This window comes from Haliotis rubra, unplaced genomic scaffold (assembly GCF_003918875.1).
Source record: "Haliotis rubra isolate DU_JTF1 unplaced genomic scaffold, ASM391887v1 Scf441, whole genome shotgun sequence".
Taxonomy (NCBI): Eukaryota; Metazoa; Mollusca; class Gastropoda; order Lepetellida; family Haliotidae; genus Haliotis; species Haliotis rubra.
The window spans coordinates 507,473-531,172 of record NW_025767126.1 but is presented as its reverse complement, the minus strand read 5'-3'; the positions used below and the strand labels follow the sequence as shown (position 1 = coordinate 531,172).

The 23,700-nt window shown below is 37.3% G+C and overlaps 1 protein-coding gene across 1 annotated transcript; it reads left to right on the top strand.

Annotated features, from left to right (window-relative positions):
* The first annotated feature begins 747 nt into the window (after positions 1-747).
* LOC124289441 (legumain-like) lies at positions 748-23,700 on the top strand. Its single transcript, XM_046726058.1, has 13 exons — positions 748-951; positions 8,940-9,037; positions 14,190-14,271; positions 16,535-16,610; positions 17,022-17,107; positions 18,338-18,400; positions 18,636-18,708; positions 19,357-19,475; positions 19,795-19,884; positions 20,916-21,002; positions 21,395-21,511; positions 22,699-22,872; positions 23,213-23,700. The coding sequence occupies exons 1-13, from the start codon at positions 823-825 to the stop codon at positions 23,327-23,329; spliced, it is 1,311 nt and encodes a 436-aa protein (XP_046582014.1). The 5' UTR covers positions 748-822; the 3' UTR covers positions 23,330-23,700.

Sequence of the window (23,700 nt, the reverse complement as noted above, 5' to 3'; positions counted from 1 at the left end):
GACAGATTTGTTTGGTAGGCCTGGGTTCGCTGACTTGGTTGATGCATGTCTTCGTATGGACAGTTTGATGCTCATGACGTCAATCACTGGGTTAGAAGTGACCTTCAGTAACCCAAGCTTGTCGTAGGCTAAGAGGCGACTAACGGGATCGGGTGGTCAGACTTGCTGACTTGGTTGACACGTGTCAACGTATCCCAATTGCGTAAATCGATGCTCATGATGTTGATCACTGGGTTGTCTGGTCCAGACGCGATAAATTACAGATAATTTTTTTTTATTCCCGTAATTATTGCTGAAGGTGTTGTTGTTAAACATCAAATAAACAAAACAATCACTGGATGGTCTGGTCCAGACTTGCTTGTTTACAGACACCATTTACTGCCGTCATATAGAAAGAAAATGCTAAGTGTAGTGTTAAACAAGAAAACAAAACATTTTTTAAAAAATACGGCATAAAGCTGTGAAGTAGAAACAAGAACATCGCTATATATTTCCACACCACTGTTGCTATGTTAGAATACATTGCCGGTGTTGGATATATGCTTCGTCAGGTTTAGGCACAAAGTTTTTATTTGAACTGTGAAGGCGTGATTGTTATCAAGTAAACATGACCTCATAAGTAAGGTCCGTTTCCAGTTTTCTTCCGTGTGGGTTAATAGCTGACGAACTCACGCGTGATCACGAATATTCTGGACATCGCTTGTACACCAATAACCTCGTACGAGTTGCCTCCTCTGCGCTGTAAGGAGTTGTACGGGCACCTGTTTGTAAATAGAGCAGATTCGTGCCTGTTACATTGTATATGTTAAACCTTCGAGAAAGATGGTACGAAAACTCATAGCTCTCCTTCCTTTGCTGGTGGCAGTGTATGCCCGAAGCGTAAACGAAGAGGCGAAACACTGGGCAGTGATCGTCGCGGGTTCCAATGGCTGGTATAACTACAGACATCAGGTAAATCTGAAACCGTTTATGTTCGTAATGTTTGATAGCTGTCAAAATGACTTGCAAAGATTCTTTCAATATGGGTATCCGAAATTCTATGCAAAGGGGGGTAACCCAGGCTGAGATCGGAGTTGAAAGGGAAATATATTCTCAAAACAAAGGCGTATCAAAGAATCAAAGAAGATCCTCCTACTAGATCGTTTCCATAAGTAATTTACATTGTGCAGAAACCTTATGTGTCAATATATGACCGAGATTTGGTTATCATCACGCCGAGATGTTTTTTTGTTTTTTGGGGGGAGGGGTGGGGGGCCGTATATCCCGTGCCTTTAATATGAGGAAAAACTGAGTTATGATTGGCGTCTTTTAAAAACGTTTAGATGTATCATTGTTTCGAGAAAAATCTCCATTGCGTCACTTTTCTGCTATGAGTTGAAATTAATTTCCAAATAATATTTTGCCAAGTGGCATCATTACAGAATTTGTGCTTTCCTCTCGACATACAGTAACCTCTGTGACATAGTTAACAATTCATTCTAATCAACCATCCATTCTACAACAGCTTGGATTCTATGGCCCCTGTCACACGAAAATGAAAGTTGCTATTTCCTGAGTGAAAATCCCAGTTTCAGTCATGTGATTGTGACAAACAGTCATGATACTTAAAACCACCTCAATAAAATCCCTGTCACTCATCCTGGTTTGACCTAAGCTTCAAGCCTCAGACAGGTGGCTGTGGAACAAAGAGGCCAATTAAGTTCCTTTGTTATTATGTACTTAGACTAACAACTAGTCTCTGAAATGAACATATTTTACTGAAAAAAGTTCATAGTAAAAAAAAATATAATATAATGAAAAGGAGCCCTGAGACTTTCTTCATTTTCAGAAGAGGAAATCTAGACTTGCCATATTTTCTAGACCTGAGTCTTGGATATATTTGCTTCAGGGTCTGTACGACAGACTATTGTGTACTGTGCTCTCAGGTGGATCTTTTGAGGGCGGGTGTAAAATCAGTATGCTTGAGTAAAGAGGGTATGCTGATGTTAATCAGTTGTACATATTTCCTAACAATCTGGTATAGTGAAAGGGAGCTATGATTATGAAGCCATCATAATTTAGATTTTCACAGGAAAGAGACCGAAAGAAAGTGTAATTAACATAACGGTAACTTTACATTTTTTAATAACAATATAATATATAATTTTTAATTGCTGACACTTATATTGATATAATTTGATTGTGGAAAAACATTTTAAACCAAGTTGGGAAAGGTTATGGCAAACACTAGTTTGAGTGATAGATTTGTTTGGATTTTTTCTATTAAAATATTGAAATATTTGTGTTTTGACAAAAACAACATGAAATATTGAACAATAATTTGACAAGTTCCTTAAGTTAAATGCTCGGCTCAACTTTCCCCAAGAACAAATTCACATTTTCATGAGAATCAAATGCTCGTCAATATTTACTTGAGGTGGAAAAAGTAATCTCTTCATATTGACAAATACGTTGAATGGAATTTATTCAGTCTAGTTGATGTGACAGCTGTGATTGGGGAACCATTATTATCAACATTCCACATAGTTAGCCAGGCTATCTTTATTGGTAATGCAGCATTAATTATTAATAAATGTAGGAAGCAAAAACGGTTTAAATACATTATTCATTGTAGTGTTATTGAATGAGCGGATCTGAATCACTACTTTGAAAATGTATATTTCAGCAGCATATGTTGTACATGTGTACAGTGATGCTTATTGATGCTATAGTTTCATGTAATATGAATTGAAAGCATAAGTTTGAAACAAATTTTGAGATGTTGAATTGGTGATTGCAAAATAACCTTTTGGTATCATGAAATCTTTTCATTTGCCCATCTACTCCATATTTGACTGGCTAGAAAAGATACCATTATGTCAAAAAGTGATAAATATATATTGTATACCCTCTTATCTTGCATTAATCTGTTACTTAATAAAACAAATCAGTAGAATCGGCAGAGGTTCAATACGGAATCTTGGGTTCAGTACGGAATTTGACCACGTCATCCGTATTGCACCCCTGTATTACTATCCTTAGTTTACATGGGTATATAATAAATTTTCTATAGGCATTCTAGAAAATAATTTATCAAATGATTGTATGTAAACTATTGCTGTTACACATGACAAACTTTTTCAAGTATAGAGATGGTAAATACCACTGTTCTGAAAAATATAAATTAAAAGTAAAAATTGTTTTTATCTACCAAAACTGTTTGTGTAAAATATGCAAATTGATATGCTATGCACAAAAATTTGTATTTTCATTTCAACAGACCAAAGTTAATTAGATGTTACAACTGTCGTGTCACGCTATTGTTTCAGCCATCAGATATCTCTGACGAAGTGACAATTTACTGACATACTTTCTGCAATGGAAATTTCAAGCTCCTGCATAATTTGGAATGTACTAGTGTTGGGAATTGGTTAAACTCTCATAATTGATGATTGGTTCATTACAAACGACCAATCATCGAAAATATTTAGTTCGCTTCATTTATCAAATTTTCTTCTTATTTTTGTTTTTGCACAAAAAGTAAAAAAAGACAAAACATGTAGTTTATAAGGATATTTTGCAAATTGCACAGAATTCATTTGCAAGTTTCCCATCTTTAAATAAGGACTTGTATGTTAGGGCCATACATTTCCTGGAGGCTTTAAGATAAATTCAATCATGACTTGGAACGAGCTCATAACGCTTATGAAATGTAAATTTAATGGCACAGACGAAAGAAACCTTGTGAAAAATATTGTTAATGCAAAGAAGTGTTCCAAAATTGTTTGATTTCGATTATGAGAAAACATGGTCATTTGTTTGATCGTTTAGTCACTAGCGACCAATCTTCGATTATTTCAATTAGTCAGACCACCACTAGAATGTACAGGCTACAATTATTAGTTCACACAAATGTACTTGCAGTGTGAATATGCAAGCAAACTAGGTCAAATAAAGTATAGCGGTAAAGATCCGGGTTAGAATTTGTCTTCAGGAACCCATGCTTGTCGAAGAAGGCGACTAACGGGATCGGGTGGTCAGGCTCGCTGACTTGGTTGACACATGTCGTTGTATTCTAATTGATCGATGCTCATGCTTGTTGATCACTGAATTGTCTGGTCCAGATTTGATTATTTACAGACCACCATCATATAACTGGAATATTGCTGAGTGTGGCGTAAAACTTAACTCACTCACCCACTCACCCACTCACTCAACTCACTCACTCACTCACTCACTCACTCACTCACTCACTCACTCACTCACTCACTCACTCACTCACTCACTCAAATGCAGTACAGATATTGAACCACAATGTTCCAGATTTTCATATATTATGAATCGAATGAACCCTTACACAGATGTACAGATAAGCTGCGTATCTGCGTAAATTACACAAATATTTATATGAAAACTCAATTCTGATTAGGTCTATTGCGTACAAGTATGCTTGAAGTTTTGTAAATACTCAATAAGTTTGATCTTACATGCGTACACACATAAATGTCACTTTTTAGCTTGCGCACCGGTGGTTAGATAAAATAACTGAGGTATATTGAGATGTTTTATTTCATTCAACACGTGAACTTGGCTACTTGCAGTCTTTCTTATCGTTTCTCATATCACAGATCAAATATGAATAACAACCATGTAAACCAACATTTAAACTTTGTATTACTTTTATACAAATTTATGGAAAATGGCAAAATACCCAGTTGAGTTGGATTGAGGTGGCTACAGTATATTTGGTTACTCAATGAAAATTAGGATACCCAATTGAGATGAACAAAAGCGAGTACATAACTCAATGACCCTTATCTGTAGCTCTGCTTACAATAAAGCCCTTGTGTTACGACAGGTTCAGGAAAACCGTGGGGTAATGAAATGCTCCCATTAAAGATACTTTCCGCAATGATCACATATCATTATTGGAAATAGTACATACCGTATATTACCGTAGATAAGCCAATCTCATAGATAAGCCGACCCCGTAACTTGACCCTTAAAATCACTATCCAAATGGTATGTTTCGTACATAAGTCGACCCAGACGAGAAACAACGGACAGTTACCGATAATTATAACTTTGGTCCACATTATTCACAGAAATCACAATAATATTGTGTCTACTCACGCTTCTGCTTTTCTATGGTTATATACGGTATATATCAACAGTTATGAACTTCACATACTCATGTATATTGCATTAGATGTCAACAGAGCATATCCATATTGAATTCATTTTCATATATATATTGATTTATTTAACTGTCAGACTGCTAATAACTTCTGATGACACATAATATTTTTTCTTGGATGTTGTGCTCTATGTCAGATTTCACATGCATAACTGGACATTTTTTACAGTTAATGATAACTTCTTTCATAGGCATTTTAGAAGTTGGGCAGTACAATACAGACAAACTTTATGGATAACAACTTCTTTATTTCGTAAGAGTGACGTTTTGGTACAGACACTTGTACCGTTGTCAAGCAGGATTCAGCAATGTCATTAAGTATACATGAAAAAGACTGTATAGGTTCTTCACTTATCCTGAAAAAATCTCCTGATGACAGCACAAGAATCTGTACTGAAATGTCGCACTCACAAAATAAAGAAGTTGTTATCCATAAAGTTTGTCCATATCACAATTAATGATAAGGCCAGACCAATTATATTTCTTGTTTTACAGATTTTTGTCTTCAGAAAACCTAAAGGCAGGAGGGAAAAAAAGAAAATAACCAGTCAAAATAATAGTCCTTTAAAATACTTAAAGTATTTTACTTTTGGCAAGTTATGAAGTGTATATGGGGCAAAAAACAAAAAATATATATATATTTTTGTAACTTTTACATTTTTGGTGAATAAAAACATTAGGATTTTATTTCTTGAGTTGGGAAAATTAGTTTATATTTTTTTTTCTTATTCTTGGAAAAAATACGACCTTTGGATCTGTAAAACAAGAAATCAAATTGTTTGGCCTAATCACCAGCTTGACTGTCTTACACATTATTTGTAATGAATGTCCTGCACTATCCTTGTAAAACTCTGTACCTGACCAGAAAATGTGGGCCATGGACAAGGGTTTAGTCACGTAGGATTTGGTCTACTTTAGTATGTCCCAAGTGACCTCATGTGACTCGGTCAGTTGACAGATCATGAGACAGGTCACAGGTGACAAGATGCCTGTGGTCACTAGGACCTACATCAGTAGATATTGCTACACCACGAGTCATGGAAATTAACAGGTCATGTATGTAGAATCTCAAAAACAATGATAAGCAATGTTATTGAACTGACCCGGGAATGGACACTATTTAATAGAAGTGATAGGTCTGTTTGTAAGTTTAATCAAGCTGAATAAAATGTAGTTTCAATTTTGATCTTCCAGCTTCAATAAACTGAATTTTTATAAAAGTTTAAAATATATATACTTCAGCTAGATCAGTATTTGTACTGAAAATCACAACAGTACTGTATTATAGTACTGTCTGAAATAGAAAAACACTGTTTTTAGGCTGTTACTCTGTATCCCTAAAATTGACACAATTGCAAATAGCATATGTCAAAATAACCCACTTCGGCCTAACTGGGCGTTCAGTGGGATGCGTAATACGATATCCAGAAAAGCATGTTTACTTGTAAAATCGGGCAAAACTTAGAAAAAATACGAATAGCTGCTGAAAACAATAGATCAGACTATAGATGGCAATTAGGTCGCTCAGCCAGGTATGACGACGGACCGTCGACTCACCTGGCATGAAATGCTTGGCTGCCTACAGGCACAAGGGGTCATCTCAAAGATATTTTGTGCTTTTTCATGTGTGTTGACTATGTCTCATCTACTGATTAACATCTTACGTGTCTTTCTTTCATAAAGTTTATGTTGAGATATGTAAGAGAGTATGATACCCGAAAACCATAGAAACACATAGTAGTATATAGGTGGCATGACCACCCGAAGATCGACAGGACTGGATATTATTTGTAAATTGTTATGACGTGCCGTGTACCTCCCCAGTATAATTGCTCTAAAGGATTATCTTATCTTAGCTGATATCTCTATCCCCAAGCCCGACTCCAGGTTTTGCTTTTGAGACGACCCCTCCCATCTGTTTGTTTTTATAGTGACAGTGAGACTGCATGGTAGCTACATCCTTAATAGTTTCAGCATAAAAGTTATTATTTTTTACGTCAGCTATCGTTTATAATGAAAATACGTCTAATTTCAAATTGGGCATTTAAAAAGTGTCCTTTGTAATACAATATCGTCGCACACTAATTTGCATAAAGCCATGGTCTGCTCATTTCTGCACTAATTTCCCCTCAGTAAAGTCCTTTTTCTCCGTTTCCTATCTCTCTACCACTGAGACTGTAGTTAGGCCGAACTTAGTTTAACAGATATTTCATACTTTCACATATCAACTACATAAATTGTAGATATAAATGAGAAAATACATTTTTTTCTATTTCCGACAGCACTATAGTTATTGGAACCAACTATGAAGCCTTGACATGTATATAAATACACAGGATGATGTGGGAAGGTGGTGTAGCCTAGTGGTTAAAGCGTTTGTTAGTCACGCCGAAGACCGGGGTTCAATTCCCCACATGGGTACAATGTGTGAAGCCCATTTCTGATGTTCCCTGCTGTGATATTGCTGGAATATTGCTAAAAGCGGCATAAAACTAAACTCAGTCAGTCTCAGGATGATGATATCCATTATGAATGAAAGCAGCAACAAATACAAACACTTCCGCAATCATTACAAACTGCTTCCTAAAGCAGATTCCATTGTCAAGTTCTGACTTTACCATTTATGAATCACAATCAGACTGCGATGATACTAGGGCCTAGATTTTCGAAGCTCGCTTAGAGCTAAGATAGTTGTAAGTGCCATACATTAACATTAACTTACGACTACCGGTATCTTAGCACTAAGAGAGCTTCGAAAATCTAAGCCCATGTTAATATGTCCCTGAACTACATTATTTTCCTTTCCTCTCAGCACTTTCTGAAATACAAAAGCCTCAAATGATTCTAGATTCTCCTCAGGTTCTGAATCTCCCATCTCACTGGGGCTCTTTTTTCAATTTAATTGGAGTTAATTGTTTTTATAAAAACAATATATTCAGAGACTAAGCATTGATCTAATACCAGGTGTTCGATATATCCAGCCCAAGAAGGGGAACATTTCACAAAAAACAAGCAGCTATGATGTAACACTAATGTGACAGCGAATTCCATACATTTTCAAAACCATGTATTGTCACAGGATCTTAATGAGTTTATGGATAACACTTGCAACCCCCAAAAAAAAATATTTCTACTTGAAGTCTTTATGTAGGGCATAAACTTGATAAACTGATAAAGATGCGTTTAGATTCATATTTTTTAGTATCTTTGTTTCTTTTTAGTCATTGTTACGGAAAATATGTGCTTCAAGGATTATGATAAACCAAAGAAATACGAGGAATTTGTAAAAGCAGGACATTATCAACAAACAATTTAGTTCACCATTGTTTTGAATCACTGACATCCATCATGTTTGAAGTGAAACGTTTTAATACTTTCGCAAACCATTGTTTCTGAATGAGGATGGTCGTCGTCGTCATCATCATCATCATCATCATCATCATCATCATCATCATCATCATCATCAGACCCGTGAACGTCCGGGTTAGAATTGATCTTCAGTAACCCATGCTTGTCGTAAGAAGCGACTAACAGGGTCAGGTGGTCAGGCTCGCTGACTTGGTTGACACATGTCATCGTATCTCAATTATGTAGCTCATGCTGTTGATCACTGGATTATCTCGTCCAGACTCGATTATTTACAGACCGCCACCATATAGCTGGAATATTGCTGAGTGCGGCGATAGACTAAACTCACTCACTCACTCATTAAGTTTGAGCAAAGTGGCCTCCTTGATGACAAATGATTCAACTTTTGTTAAAGGCTGATGCATGCCATGCGTACCAGATCGTGCGTAAGAATGGAATCCCAGAAGAGAGAATCATCACCATGATGTTTGATGATATCGCCAACAATGAGGAGTAAGTATTTCACCTATTAATCTAAATCAGCTTCCCAGGTGTCGCATGTCACATGGGTGATGGAACAGCTGGTTCTCTGCTGACTGACAGGTGTTTTTGATAAGGATTCTATAAATCCGGATATGTGGACGCTGATGTCACGCTACATGTGACTTCACATTTGGGGGCAATATGTTGTGTTTTAGCGTGTTCAGGGTTCATTTGGGTAAAACAATTAAGGAACAGAAGTAAAAAAAAATTGTGTGATTTATATACTGAAGAAGAAAAAAAGTTTGCGATCATGAATAGCTTTGGGATATTTTTTGTGCAGTGGTGTCTTACAACATAGAGATAATAAATATTTCTTTAAATATTTATTATCCCCAGAGCTCAAGATAAGATTTAGCTCATGTGGGTACTGTACCCACTGTATTTTTTTGGAGTGGGTATTATGAATGTTGAGTGGGTATTTCATTTTCCGTTACCCACTGCTTTCAAATATGTGCGTATTTCAGTCACTTCACTCACCTAAGTATTATGTCATTGAGCAAGTTTACTAAGCAGGTATGTTCTGCCTTATGTCATACCTAATCAAAACCAACTTAAATATTATGGAAATTATTTCATAACAAATCATTCATCCTATACTGACAGTACAACACTTGTCCTATACTAACAGTACAACTTGATAGCAATCGATGTCTTTTTCATTACGAAAGCGATTTTGATAAATATATTCTGTACGCATTTGTTTTAAACTTTTTGCGTATCTAACATTTTAAATGCGTAAGTGGTACGCAACAATTATTTTTAAATGCATAATTCTATACGTATTTCACCCGGATACGCAGCTTATCTGGGCCTCTGAATCCCTATCTGTTTGGGTCCTGGTAATTAATTATTCACTTTTGTCATGAGTGAGTGAGTTGGGTTTTACAACACTTTTAGCAATATTCCAGCAATATCACAGCGGGAGACACCAGAAATGGGCTTCACACATTGTACCCATGTGGGAAATCGAACCAGGGTCTTCTGCGTGAGGAGCGAACGCTTTAACCACTAGGCTACCCAACTCCACCCTTTTGTCATGAACTGCACGACACAGATGTAGACATGTTAATTTCAGCATAATGTAAGTCAGGATTCATTTGTGTTTACACATCTGTACAATGTGTAAAGATCATTTCTGGTGTCCCCACCATGATATTGTTGATACTGCTATAAGCAGCGTAAAACCATGCTCACTTGCTTATTTGTGTTTAGGGTAGACACATTAAATTTCCTTCTGAATCTCTTGTTCAGTACGAGAAGGGGCAAGAGACAGAATAAAACACAAACTAATGTTCATCACATCATGTACAGACCCGTGCCAGTTATATTCAGACACTTGACGTAACTTCCATAGACTTACATGTTAATTTAGTGTAGCATAAATAATTTTCATGAATTTAATTTTCGTATGATCCAAGTCAAATTTTGCATATTTGTGAGGAATCGTCTTACCTATAATCACATAATTTCTGTTTAATTTTCCGTTGCTTATTCATCGAATGGCAACAATTTAATCAACATATGTACATCCTTTGGGATTATGTATTGTTGAACTATACGTAAGTTGATAAATGTGATGTCATTAGTTAAATAGTGGTGGGAAATTGAACTGAAATTATGTGCGCAGAGCAGAGATGATTTCAAATTTGCCTGTCAAATTTTACAAAGATCTATCCTAAACTCACTTCTTGAAAATTATTTATGCTACACTGAAATCACATGTAAGTCTATGGAAATGGCGTCACGTGTCCGAATATATATGGCACGAGTCTGTAGTTATTACTCCCTGAAGGAAACTAGATAACTACAGGACACGAATTCCTGTGTCCTATACGCATAAACATTGACAATGGACGCAACGAAATTTATTAGCGTATCCACAGGCAGCAGAAAAGTCCAAATACTTTTGTATGAATTCCAATCAAGTAACAATAAGTTATCACTGAGTTTGCGACTAGCTGGTTTATGGTATCATTTGCACTTTAATTACTGTAACAATTAATGTGTTGATCATGATACACAATACAATAACAGTATTGATAATATTTAAGTGTCTGGGACCCCCATTTTGTTGTCCAGGACCCCTGAAACTTATAAGCATGAGTCACAGGGACCCTCAAATACAGGACTCAAGGTAAACCCCTGGGAAACCTATGCAAATCAATGTTTTAATCAGAAATGTTATTTATTTCCGTATTTTTTTTTCATTTAATAACACAAGTCAATAAATCAGTCTGTTTTAGTTTTTGTGTGTTTGTGTTCAGGCTTGATCGAGGTTTGTTACTTGTGATAGAAAATGAGAAAATGTTTTGTGTCTGTGGTTGAGATTGTGTCAGGCAATGAGACACAAGATTTATTGCCCATTGAACGTTGTTGGGCAATGAGACAATATTGTTACTTGAACAAAGTGACTTTTCAGAGTAATGATAAGTGATGTATTCAAAAATGCTTTACCTAAAATAAGAATGTTCCAGTATCTAAGATTGGATGGTATTTAGTAAGATTGGTTTTAGTCATTGTCAGACCATGCATTCTTTAGCACAGCTGATATTGTTGAAACTGATCAGCTGATATGGGTGGTATCCATCAGCTGATATCTTGCTGAAACCCAGAACTAGCTTTCTGTGATGTGTGACCTCAGGGTCAGTATGTGACTTCGGGGTTACATTACCTCCAAATGCATTAATAACCCTGACCCTTTCCTGAGTTCCCACATTCAGCTAATGGTGGCTTTAGTTTGTGACTTATGGTCAGTTGAGATAATAAGATACTCCCACTTGAAGGCAGTTTAAGATTATATGATGTTCCGGAGTAACTAAATCCCTGCAGTGGAATTTGATATCAGATTTATCATATGCAGGGATAGCTGTGCCTTGGGACAAACAGAACCAGATGTAGATATCTCAGACGCAAAATTGTCTGTGAATATACTCTGTCGGTTTGGGTAACAGATAGTTAGTAACAAGTTTGTTCCCATTGTTACAGATAGTAACACATTTCTTCCCATTGTTACAGATTGTAGCAAATTTCTTCCCATTGTTACAGATAGTAACAAATTTCTTCCCATTGTTACAGATAGTAACAAGTTTCCTCCCATTGTAAGAGTAACAAATTTCTTCCCATTGTTACAGATTGTAACAAGTTTGTTCCCATTGTTACAGATAGAAATAAATTTCCTCCCATTGTTACAGATAGTAACAAATTCTTCCCATTGTTACAGATAGTAACAAGTTTCCTCCCATTGTTACAGATAGTAACAAGTTTCCTCCCATTGTAACAGTAACAAATTTCTTCCCATTGTTACAGATAGTAAACAAATTTCTTCCCATTGTAACAGATAGTAACAAATTTCTTCCCATTGTTACAGATAGTAACAAGTTTCCTCCCATTGTTACAGATAGTAACAAGTTTCCTCCCATTGTAACAGTAACAAATTTCTTCCCATTGTTACAGATAGTAAACAAATTTCTTCCCATTGTAACAGATAGTAACAAATTTCTTCCCATTGTTACAGATAGTAACAAGTTTCCTCCCATTGTAACAGTAACAAATTTCTTCCCATTGTTACAGATAGTAAACAAATTTCTTCCCATTGTTACAGATAGTAATACATTTCTTCCCATTGTAACAGATAGTAACAAATTTCTTCCCATTGTTACAGATAGTAACAAATTTCTTCCTATTGTTACAGATAGTAACAAATTTCTTCCCATTGTAACAGATAGTAACAAATTTCTTCCCAATGTAAGATAGTAACAAATTCTTCCCATTGTTACAGATAGTAACAAGTTTCCTCCCATTGTTACAGATAGTAACAAGTTTCCTCCCATTGTAACAGTAACAAATTTCTTCCCATTGTTACAGATAGTAACAAATTTCTTCCCATTGTTACAGATAGTAACAAATTTCTTCCCATTGTTACAGATAGTAAACAAATTTCTTCCCATTGTTACAGATAGTAATACATTTCTTCCCATTGTTACAGATAGTAACAAATTTCTTCCCATTGTTACAGATAGTAACAAATTTCTTCCCATTGTTACAGATAGTAACACATTTCTTCCCATTGTTACAGATAGTAACAAATTTCTTCCCATTGTAACAGATAGTAACAAATTTCTTCCCATTGTAACCGATAGTAACAAATTTCTTCCCATTGTTACAGATGGTAACAAGTTTATTCCCATTGTTACAGATAGTAACAAGCTTTACATATTACTATCAGATTTTAGGGTGTTCCCATACTTTTTGTTTGTAGTTTACATAAACAGTCCTCCTCCATTTACCTTTACTTTTTCTGCCAATATTTAGGCCAAGTTTGGTAACTGGCATTCCATATTTTCCACTATACAGCTAGACCATAGAAAATATTCTGTTTTAAAAATATGATTACTAAGAATAATGTGGTCATGTTGACTGGCATTGAGCTGTCACAACTTACCAGTACATACGTTCTGTGAGTGAAAGAAACTATTTTTACTCCCCTCTTCCCTTAAAGTATGTATAAATAATTCCCAGCTAGGCTGTCTCAAATACTTTATCACAGAATTACGGTGCTAATTACAACGTGGACATTTTGAAGATGTTAGTCATTTGGTTCTGCATGTATCATTCTGAAATTTGTTCCTGCCTATCTATAAAACAATACAACTGTGTCTAATTGGTTCAGTTCAATTGCAGCAAGCTGTCTCAGTGGGTTGATCTGTGAAGAATTGGGCTTCAGTAACCCATGCTTGTCGTAAGAGGCGACTAACGGGATCGGGTGGTCAGGCTCGTTGACTTGGTTGACACATGTCATGGTGTCCTAATTATGCAGATCGATGCTCATGCTGTTGATCACTGGATTGTCTGGTCCAGACTTGATTATTTACAGACCGCCGCCATATAGCTGGTATATTGTTGAGTGCGGCGTTAAACAACAACCAAACAAACAAATAGCTCGGTGGGTTAGAGCCGACCGTCAGCAGTGTGGAGTCTGTTGTTGTTATAGAAGGGCAGTGCGACATGTTACCTCACGTGATCTCCCCTTCACCTCACCCTACCTCACCTCATCTCACCATTAATAGAGTAACGTGTCTGGTGAAATGTTCACCCCTTAACTCACTCCCCAACTCTGTTGAAGGAATCCCACACCAGGAAAGATTATCAACCGTCCCGATGGCCCTGATGTTTACCAAGGTGTCAAGATTGACTACAGGAAAGAGGTAGGAAGAGATATTTTCCTCCAGGAACAGATCGTGATCTAAGGAACACGATAATTGCATAACTTACAATACGAGGAAACTTCTAAACATTGTTTTCTGGGTCAGATGCAATCTTGTGAACAAGTACTTGGAACACTTGCGTGATAAAGTAGACACAGATTATGGATCCTTGTACCATCAGTGTTAAGACTGTATCAAGATCACATGATAAAGTAGACACAGATTATGGATCCTTGTACCATCAGTGTTAAGACTGTATCGAGATCACATGATAAAGTAGACACAGATTATGGAACGTTGTACCATCAGTGTTAAGACTGTATCGAGATCACATGATAAAGTGGACACAGATTATGGAACGTTATACCATCGGTGTTAAGACTGTAGTCAGATCACATGATGAAGTAGACACAGATTATGGAACGTTATACCATCAGTGTTAAGACTAGTCAGATCACATGATAAAGTAGACACAGATTATGGATCCTTGTACCATCAGTGTTAAGACTAGTCAGATCACATGATAAAGTAGACACAGATTATGGATCCTTGTACCATCAGTGTTAAGACTGTATCAAGATCACATGATAAAGTAGACATAGATTATGGATCCTTGTACCATCGGTGTTAAGACTGTATCGAGATCACATGATAAAGTAGACATAGATTACGGATCCTTGTACCATCGGTGTTAAGACTGTATCGAGATCACATGATAAAGTAGACATAGATTATGGATCCTTGTACCATCGGTGTTAAGACTGTATCGAGATCACATGATAAAGTAGACATAGATTATGGATCCTTGTACCATCGATGTTAAGACTGTATCGAGATCACATGATAAAGTAGACACAGATTATGGATCCTTGTACCATCGGTGTTAAGACTGTATCGAGATCACATGATAAAGTAGACATAGATTATGGATCCTTGTACTATCGGTGTTAAGACTGTATCGAGATCACATGATAAAGTAGACATAGATTATGGATCCTTGTACCATCGGTGTTAAGACTGTATTGAGATCACATGATAAAGTAGACACAGATTATGGATCCTTGTACTATCGGTGTTAAGACTGTATCGAGATCACATGATAAAGTAGACACAGATTATGGATCCTTGTACTATCGGTGTTAAGACTGTATCGAGATCACATGATAAAGTAGACACAGATTATGGATCCTTGTACCATCGGTGTTAAGACTGTATCGAGATCACATGATAAAGTAGACATAGATTATGGATCCTTGTACCATCGGTGTTAAGACTGTATCGAGATCACATGATAAAGTAGACATAGATTATGGATCCTTGTACCATCGGTGTTAAGACTTTATCGAGATCACATGATAAAGTAGACATAGATTATGGATCCTTGTACCATCGGTGTTAAGACTGTATCGAGATCACATGATAAAGTAGACATAGATTATGGATCCTTGTACCATCGGTGTTAAGACTGTATCAAGATCACATGATAAAGTAGACATAGATTATGGATCCTTGTACTATCGGTGTTAAGACTATCCAGATCACACAGACAGACACATACCACTCTCTCTGTCTCTGTCTGTCTCTCTCTCTCTGTATCTGTCTTTGTCTCTCTGTCTCTGTCTCTCTGTCACGCTGTCTCTCTCTGTCTGTCTGTCTCTGTCTCTCTCACTGTCTGTCTCTGTCTCTGTCTGTCTCTCTGTCTCTGTCTTTGTCTCTCTGTTTCTCTGTCTCTGTCTCTCTGTTTCTCTGTCTCTGTCTGTCTTGCTCTCTCACACTCACATACACAAAGACACATGCATACACAGACACTCACACACATCACCCATGTAAATATGAATTTTACACCACATATGAATATGCACTACAAACAAACACTCTAACTGTGTTCCATGGATAAAAGGATTCTTTATATTGTTTCCAGTTGTGCATTGTCATTTAGCGGATAGCTATGTATTCTATAACAATACGGTAAACTTTGTTTATAACAAAAACACTTATAATGAAATGATGGACATAACAATCTTGGCCCCGTTCGTCAAAGCGACCGTAGCGCTGAGATGATTGTAACTCCTATACTTTAACATACACTTACGACAATCGTAGCGCTATGATCGGTTTGAGGAATTGGGCCCTGATCTTTTTTGAGCTAATCACTTGCTGTATATTTTGTGCTATGGTATATTGAGCTATGGTTATCAGGAACTAAAATTTTAGTTTACTGAATATTCCAAACAATTGTTAATATTTTGACTGTTTCGTCCAGGAAGTGGATCCCAAGAACTTCCTGAAGGTTCTGAGTGGGGACAAGGAAGGAATGGTTGGCATCGGAAGCGGAGCGGGTGCTCGAGAGGTGGGTAGCAGTTTTCCACTTCACCCTCCTCCCTGAATCAACTCTCTCCTTTGAGAATCATAGGCCAAAGGAAAGCTGATGAGCATGATTTGCACCAACTGTCTTAGGAAAATGTTTAAGAGTTATCTCCCTTCCCCAGTTTTGTCAACTTCCTCAGATTTATCCAAGGTTATGACTGCACATGTGAATTTGTGGTGAAATTCTTTGTAGAAAATAACATTTCTGGTCTCTCAAGTTACATCTAGAAGAGGATCACAATAATTCCCATGCTTCTGAACTGCAATTCCACTCAAATTATTATAATTTGTGCCATTTTGAGTTTAATCCTCTTCGTTTATATATTTTTAAAATTGAGGTTTTTGTCCAAATCCTGTCAGATGTTGTTGACATCGCCTTTGTCTTCTTTCCAGCGGACCAAATGATCACGTGTTTGTGAACTTTGTTGACCACGGAGCTCCGGGAATTATTGCATTCGGGAGCAAGTTTGTAAGTTCATTGACATTTTTCTACTCATGGATTTTGTATGGTCCATCATGTTATTCTTTAGTTGTGAATTACTGAGAGCTATAGGGAACAAGATACGTAGACCAGGCTAACAGATGGAACCATATTAATTTGAACCAAGTTTTCAGTACTTTGTTAATTAAATTGATTCTAATATCGAAATGAAACTGTTTGAGTAGTATACACAATGACAGAACCCGACCACTCACCCTTATCAAGCCTTTTCACCCCGATTCCACCCCCACAGCCCCCACAAAAACAGACCAATTTAAGCAGAGCACCAAATTATGTCCCGCTAAATTTGTCCTGTTTATATGACTCGGCTCCTGTTGAATGGTCCCGTTCTGTCATTGTGTATACTACTGTTTGCACTGTCAAGTATTGGCTGCATTCAGAGAAAATTGAGGTAAATTTTCAAGAGATAGAGGTTCTCCTAAATTATAAGTATTGACTTAGTCTTATTTTTGTTAAAAGAATATTTTGTAAGAATACTAAGATGCTGTAGCATCTCTGTGAAACAGTTGAAAATTATAAAAATCTCTGCTATCTCCTTTTCAAAATGTTATGACCCCTGAAGTTCTGGCTTAGAATTTGTCCTCAGGAACCCATGCTTGTCATAAGAGGCAACTAACGGGATCGGTTGGTCAAGCTCTCTGATTTGGTTGATAGATGTCATTGCATCCCAGTTATGTAGTTCGATGTTCATGCTGTTGATCAGTGGATTGTCTGGTCTAGGCTCTAACATTTACAGACTGCCGCCATATAGCTGGAATATTGCTGAGTGCAGCGTTGCAACAAACAATTAAAATCAAATTCTCACATTTCTATTTCAACAGTCTTGTAGTTGCTAAAGCACACAGAATATATATATTTCATGAATTCTGGTGACCCGTGAAGGACCGGGTTAGAATTGGTCTTTATCAACCCATGCTTGTCGTAAGAGGCGACTAACGGGATTGGGGTGGTCAGGCTCACTGATATGGTTGACACATGTCATCGTATCCCAATTGCATAGATCGATGTTATGCTGTTGATCACTAGATTATTTACAGACTGTCACCATATAGCTGGAATATTGCTGAGTGTGGCGTAAAACTAAACTCACTCACTCACTCATGAATTCTGGTCCTATATAGATGTATAATTAATATTTTCTGAATAAAATGTTAGGTAAGAACAATGGTATTTGTGACATGGTTGTTCTGTTTCCAGCTCCATGCATCCGACCTCCATCACACCATCCTGAAGATGAACAAGGACAAGAGATATGGCCAGGTACAGTCACTGTGTGAACAACCCGTGAAGATCCGGGTTAGAACTGATCTTCATTAACCCATGCTTGTCGTAAGAGGCGACTAATGGGATCGGGTGGTAATTGGTATACAGTTATTGAAAATTTATTAGCATATGTTGTAGCATATATATATTTATAAAAAATATTTTAATAATAATTGTTTATAATCCCGATCTACTCTGTTCATTAATATATATATATCTTATGACCAATCAGATGGTGTTCTATGTGGAAGCTTGCGAATCTGGCTCAATGTTTACCAATAATCTCCTGCCTAAGGACATCAATGGTAAGACTTTATGATGTATATGTTAGTGATTTTAAGTACATTGGCCGACCTGTCCCTTTATTTCTTAACAAGCAGACCCATGAAGATCCGGGTCAGAATTGATCGTAAGAGGATTGTTGCAAGAGGCGACTAACGGGAGTTCAGGCTCGTTGACTTGGTTGACACATGTCATCGTATCCCAGTTGTGTAGGTCGATGCTCATGCCGTTGATCACTGGATTGATCACTGCTGCCATATAGCTGGAATATTGCTGAATGTGGAAACCAACAAAACAATATCAGTCCAGATTTGAATATGGCATTAAATAAGGATTAAACAACATTACAATTTGTCTTGTGTATTGTCATAGAGACTGTTTCAGTGTAGATTTCATGATTATTTCCTTCAATGCTGTTTTCATGATTATGAGTTGCCCCCCATCCCAAAAAATATAAACATTCATATAAAGATAGATTTCACTTGAGTCTTTTAAATATTTCTTAATCTTTTCATTGGCATTACCTGATTTTGGCTAGACGTGAATGTGAAACAAGAAAAGATATAGTTCCAAACTTGGAATAATTGTGTTTTAAATTTATTTTTTTGCCACCCAAATCATAAATGTGACTGTGGAATCCTAAATGTATATATCCAGTGTTATTTTACCAGTGTTTGCCACAACTGCTGCCAACCCTCACGAGTCTTCCTATGCTTGCTACATGGACAAGGTGCGAAAGACCTTCCTGGGGGATGTGTACAGTGTCAGGTGGATGGAAGATTCCGATAAGGTAAGCTTCTGGATCAGATAATCCAGTGATCCTGTAAGTCATATTTTACCGCATGAATGGGTTGCTGAAGACCAATTCTAATCTGCATCTTCACAGGGATGATGACACACTGTCATCCATATCATTGAGTCTGAAACCTGATGCTGAGAAGTCCATTTCTGGTGTCCCCCGGGGATTTTGCTGGAATACTGCTAAAAGCAGCATGAAACTAAACTCACTCACTCACTGAAACTTGATCCAATTTTACATGAGGATTTTAGCACTAAGAGATTGACAAAGATGATGGTTGTGTTTGATTGGTTGTGGTTGTGTGTTACAGGAAGATCTCAGCACAGAGACGCTGACCAAGCAGTTTGAGATTGTCAGGAGGGAAACCAACACAAGTCATGTCATGGAATATGGAAATCTGGTGAGTCGTCATTTCAGTGCTTTGCAGTACGGTGCTGTTTTATATCAGTTCTATAGTTTGTATAGCAGGGTGTTGTCATTAAATGTTTGCTATACATTGTATAGTGGGGCACTGTTATTAAATGTTTGGTATACATGGTATAGTGGGACACTGTTATTAAATGTTTGGTTAATACTGTATGGTGGGACATTGTTATTAAATGTTTGGTAAATACTGTATGGTGGGACATTGTTATTAAATGTTTGGTTAATACTGTATGGTGGGACATTGTTATTAAGTGTTTGGTTAACACTGTATGTGGGACATTGTTATTAAATGTTTGGTAAAATTTGTATGGTGGGACATTGTTATTAAATGTTTGGTAAAAACCGTATGGTGGGACATTGTTATTAAATGTTTGGTTAATACTGTATGTGGGACACTGTTATTAAATGTTTGGTATACATTGTATCGTGAGGCACTGTTTTATGCTTGGTTAACACGCTACAGTGGGACATTGTTAAAAAATTGTTTGGTAAACATTGTAATATGGGAACTGTGAATAACTGTTTGGTAAATATTGTATTTGGGGATGTTGTTATTAACTGTTTGGTTAACACATTTAAGGTTAATGAATTAAATGAGACAGATTGTGATTTATATCTTAAACATTTGGTAATTACATTGCAAGCAAAAACTGAGAATGAAGTGAATGTTTTTAATAGTAAGTGGAAGAAAATTGAAATGGTGTTAATCCAGATTCTTATAGCCTAGATTAGGAACAGGGCCAGTGTGGTAGCACAGTTGTTAAGGCATGCGCTTGTGACACCTTAGGCCTGGTTTTGATTGCCCACATGTGTACAATGTGTGAAGCCGACTTATGGTGTCCACCGCCATGATATTGCTGGAATATTGCTAAAAATGTTGTACAACCTGACTCAACTCACGATTTATTTCCTGGTTTAACCCTTTGTTTCTGTTTGGTGGGTTGTATTGTCACAGACTGGAGAATGTTTTGCCAGCATGTAAAATAATCAGGAATCTTATTGCAGACTATGGGAAATATGGATGTTGCTGAATTCCAAGGGAAGAACCAGCAGATGCATATCTTTGACAAAATGCCCATCCCCAATCCCAATGTGAGTATGAAATATCATATATATATTATATAATAATTATAAAAATGGTTATTTATAAAGCGCCTGTTTCCATGCACTTGTGCATGCCCAAAGCGCTAACACATTATCAACCCGGATAACACAAAGCTGCCTGTGAGGTGCTAGAAGGTTAACAGTCATATGACTTATCCCACTGGGTACCCATTCACTGCTTGGTGAACAGAGGCAATTTTGAACAAACTCACTTTCCTAAGGTGAGACCACATGTGACACGTGTGCTTTAGTTGTGGGGCAGGATATATCAATACATTCTCTACTACATTTCAAGAAAATCATCAAGAGATTATTCCATCCTTTGTTTTGGTGTGTGTACGTACATTGTGAGAGTGGCACTGTGTATCTCGGTGTTGCAGCTGGATGCTGTACCATCAGAGGATGTTGAGATGAACATCCTTCAGTTGAAAGTGGGACAGGCCAAGACAGAGTGGGAGCGAGAGCTTCAGAACCAGAAGCTGGAGGATCTCAAGAATGTACGTACAGATTCCACCCACTGCCCCAGACCATCATACTCAAGAATGTATGAAGAGACCCTGTCCAGACCATTATACTCAAGAATGTATGAAGAGACCCTGTCCAGACCAGTATACTCAAGAATGTATGTAGAGACCCTGCCCAGACCATTATACTCAAGAATGTATGTAGAGACCCCACCCAGACCATTATACTCAAGAATGTATGTAGAGACCCTGTCCAGACCAGTATACTCAAGAATGTATGTGGAGACCCTGTCCAGACCATTATACTCAAGAATGTATGTGACCATTATACTTAAGAATGTATGTAGAGACCCTGTCCAGACCATTATACAAGAATGTATGTAGAGACCCCACCCAGACCATACATAAGAATGTATGTAGAGACCCTGTCCAGACCATTATACTTAAGAATGTATGTAGAGAAGCTGTCCAGACCATTATACTAAAGAATGTATGAAGAGACCCTGTCCAGACCATTATACTATAGAAGAGACCCCAAGATATGCAAGAATATATGTATAGAGACCCCACTCAGACCAATCATACTTAATGTAGAGACCCCCACCCAGACCATGTTATACACAAGAATGTATGTAGAGACCACCCCCAGTATACCCAGACCATTTATACTACTTAAGAATGTATAGAGAAGAGACCCCTGTATGTAGAGACCCCACCCAGACCATTATACTCAAGAATGTATGAGACCCAGAGACCCTGTAGAGACCCACCCAGACCCAGACCAGTATTATACATTATACTCAAGAATGTATGTAGAGACCCTGTCCAGACCATTATACTCAAGAATGTATGAAGAGACCCTGTCCAGACCATTATACTCAAGAATATACTTAAGAATGTAGAGACCTTGAGACCAGAATACTCAAGAATGTATGTAGAGACCCTGTCCAGACCAGTATACTCAAGAATGTATGTAGAGACCCTGTCTAGACCAGTATACTCAAGAATGTATGTAGAGACCCTGTCCAGACCATTATACACAAGAATGTATGTAGAGACCCAACCCAGACCATTATACACAAGAATGTGTATAGAGACCCTGCCCAGACCATTATACTCAAGAATGTGTGTAGAGACACCTTTCGCTGGCCGAGAACTAAATCCAATATGCACTGATCCTGAAATGAATGTATCAGATCCTTACCATCGATACCTTTCAGACCCGAAGAAGGACGGAAGAGACATTCAAGCATATCATCGCACTGTCCGTGAATAACAACAAGGACATGACGTACGACATAATGATGGAACGACGCCCCCTGCTGTCACATGACTGCTACAAACCAATCACAGAGTACCTCAGGACCAACTGCCCGGGTCTCAACCTCGCTCAGGTGGGTACAAAATTGTTTAATAACATGCAACCTGCTCTAACCCCGAATACCAATGGTGTACAAGTTGGATACAGAATAAATCTCTTGTCTTCGTGAAACAGAAGCATGTTTGGTGTGGGCATTTATCTTTAACCTGTGATCTGAACCTTTGTAGTCATGATGTGATTGTTTGGAAAGTTCCCTAAGCTAATGGAGAATGAAGTCATCTTCATCTGATACAATGGCCACACTATCTAGAATAAGAGTGCATGCAGAGATATGGAATGTTTTCATTTTCATTCATTTAATCTCTATTTGCTTTGTCTTGAAATAACATTACTTTGTTTATATTTCTATCCAGAATGACTATGCTCTGAGACATCTGTACACATTCGTCAACCTCTGTGAACGCCGAACACCCCAAGAGGCAATCATAGGAGCCATTGACAAGGTTGCAGAAGATACAGATCTTTGTTAAGTACCGGATGGGATATTTACCTTCTCTGATCTTGCCTACTTTTCGAAAGGTCAAGGTTATGACCTTCCATTTTGATGGTCAAGGTTATGACCTTCCATTTTGATGGTCAAGGTTATGACCTTCCATCTTGATGGTCAAGGTTAGGACCTTCCATTTTGATGGTCAAGGTCAAGGTAATATCCACCATTGATATGATCACGTTTGCCAAAATGCTTTTTGGAAACAAGACCTTTAATACCATTGACATATGTACAGAATAAGACATCTTGTTCAGAGTTTGTCAATTACAAAGCAGATCCGGTTTCAAACAAGAAACTATCCATTTTCTGTGTGTGTGTAAGAATTAGTTCTACCTACAACCGTAGCCATAT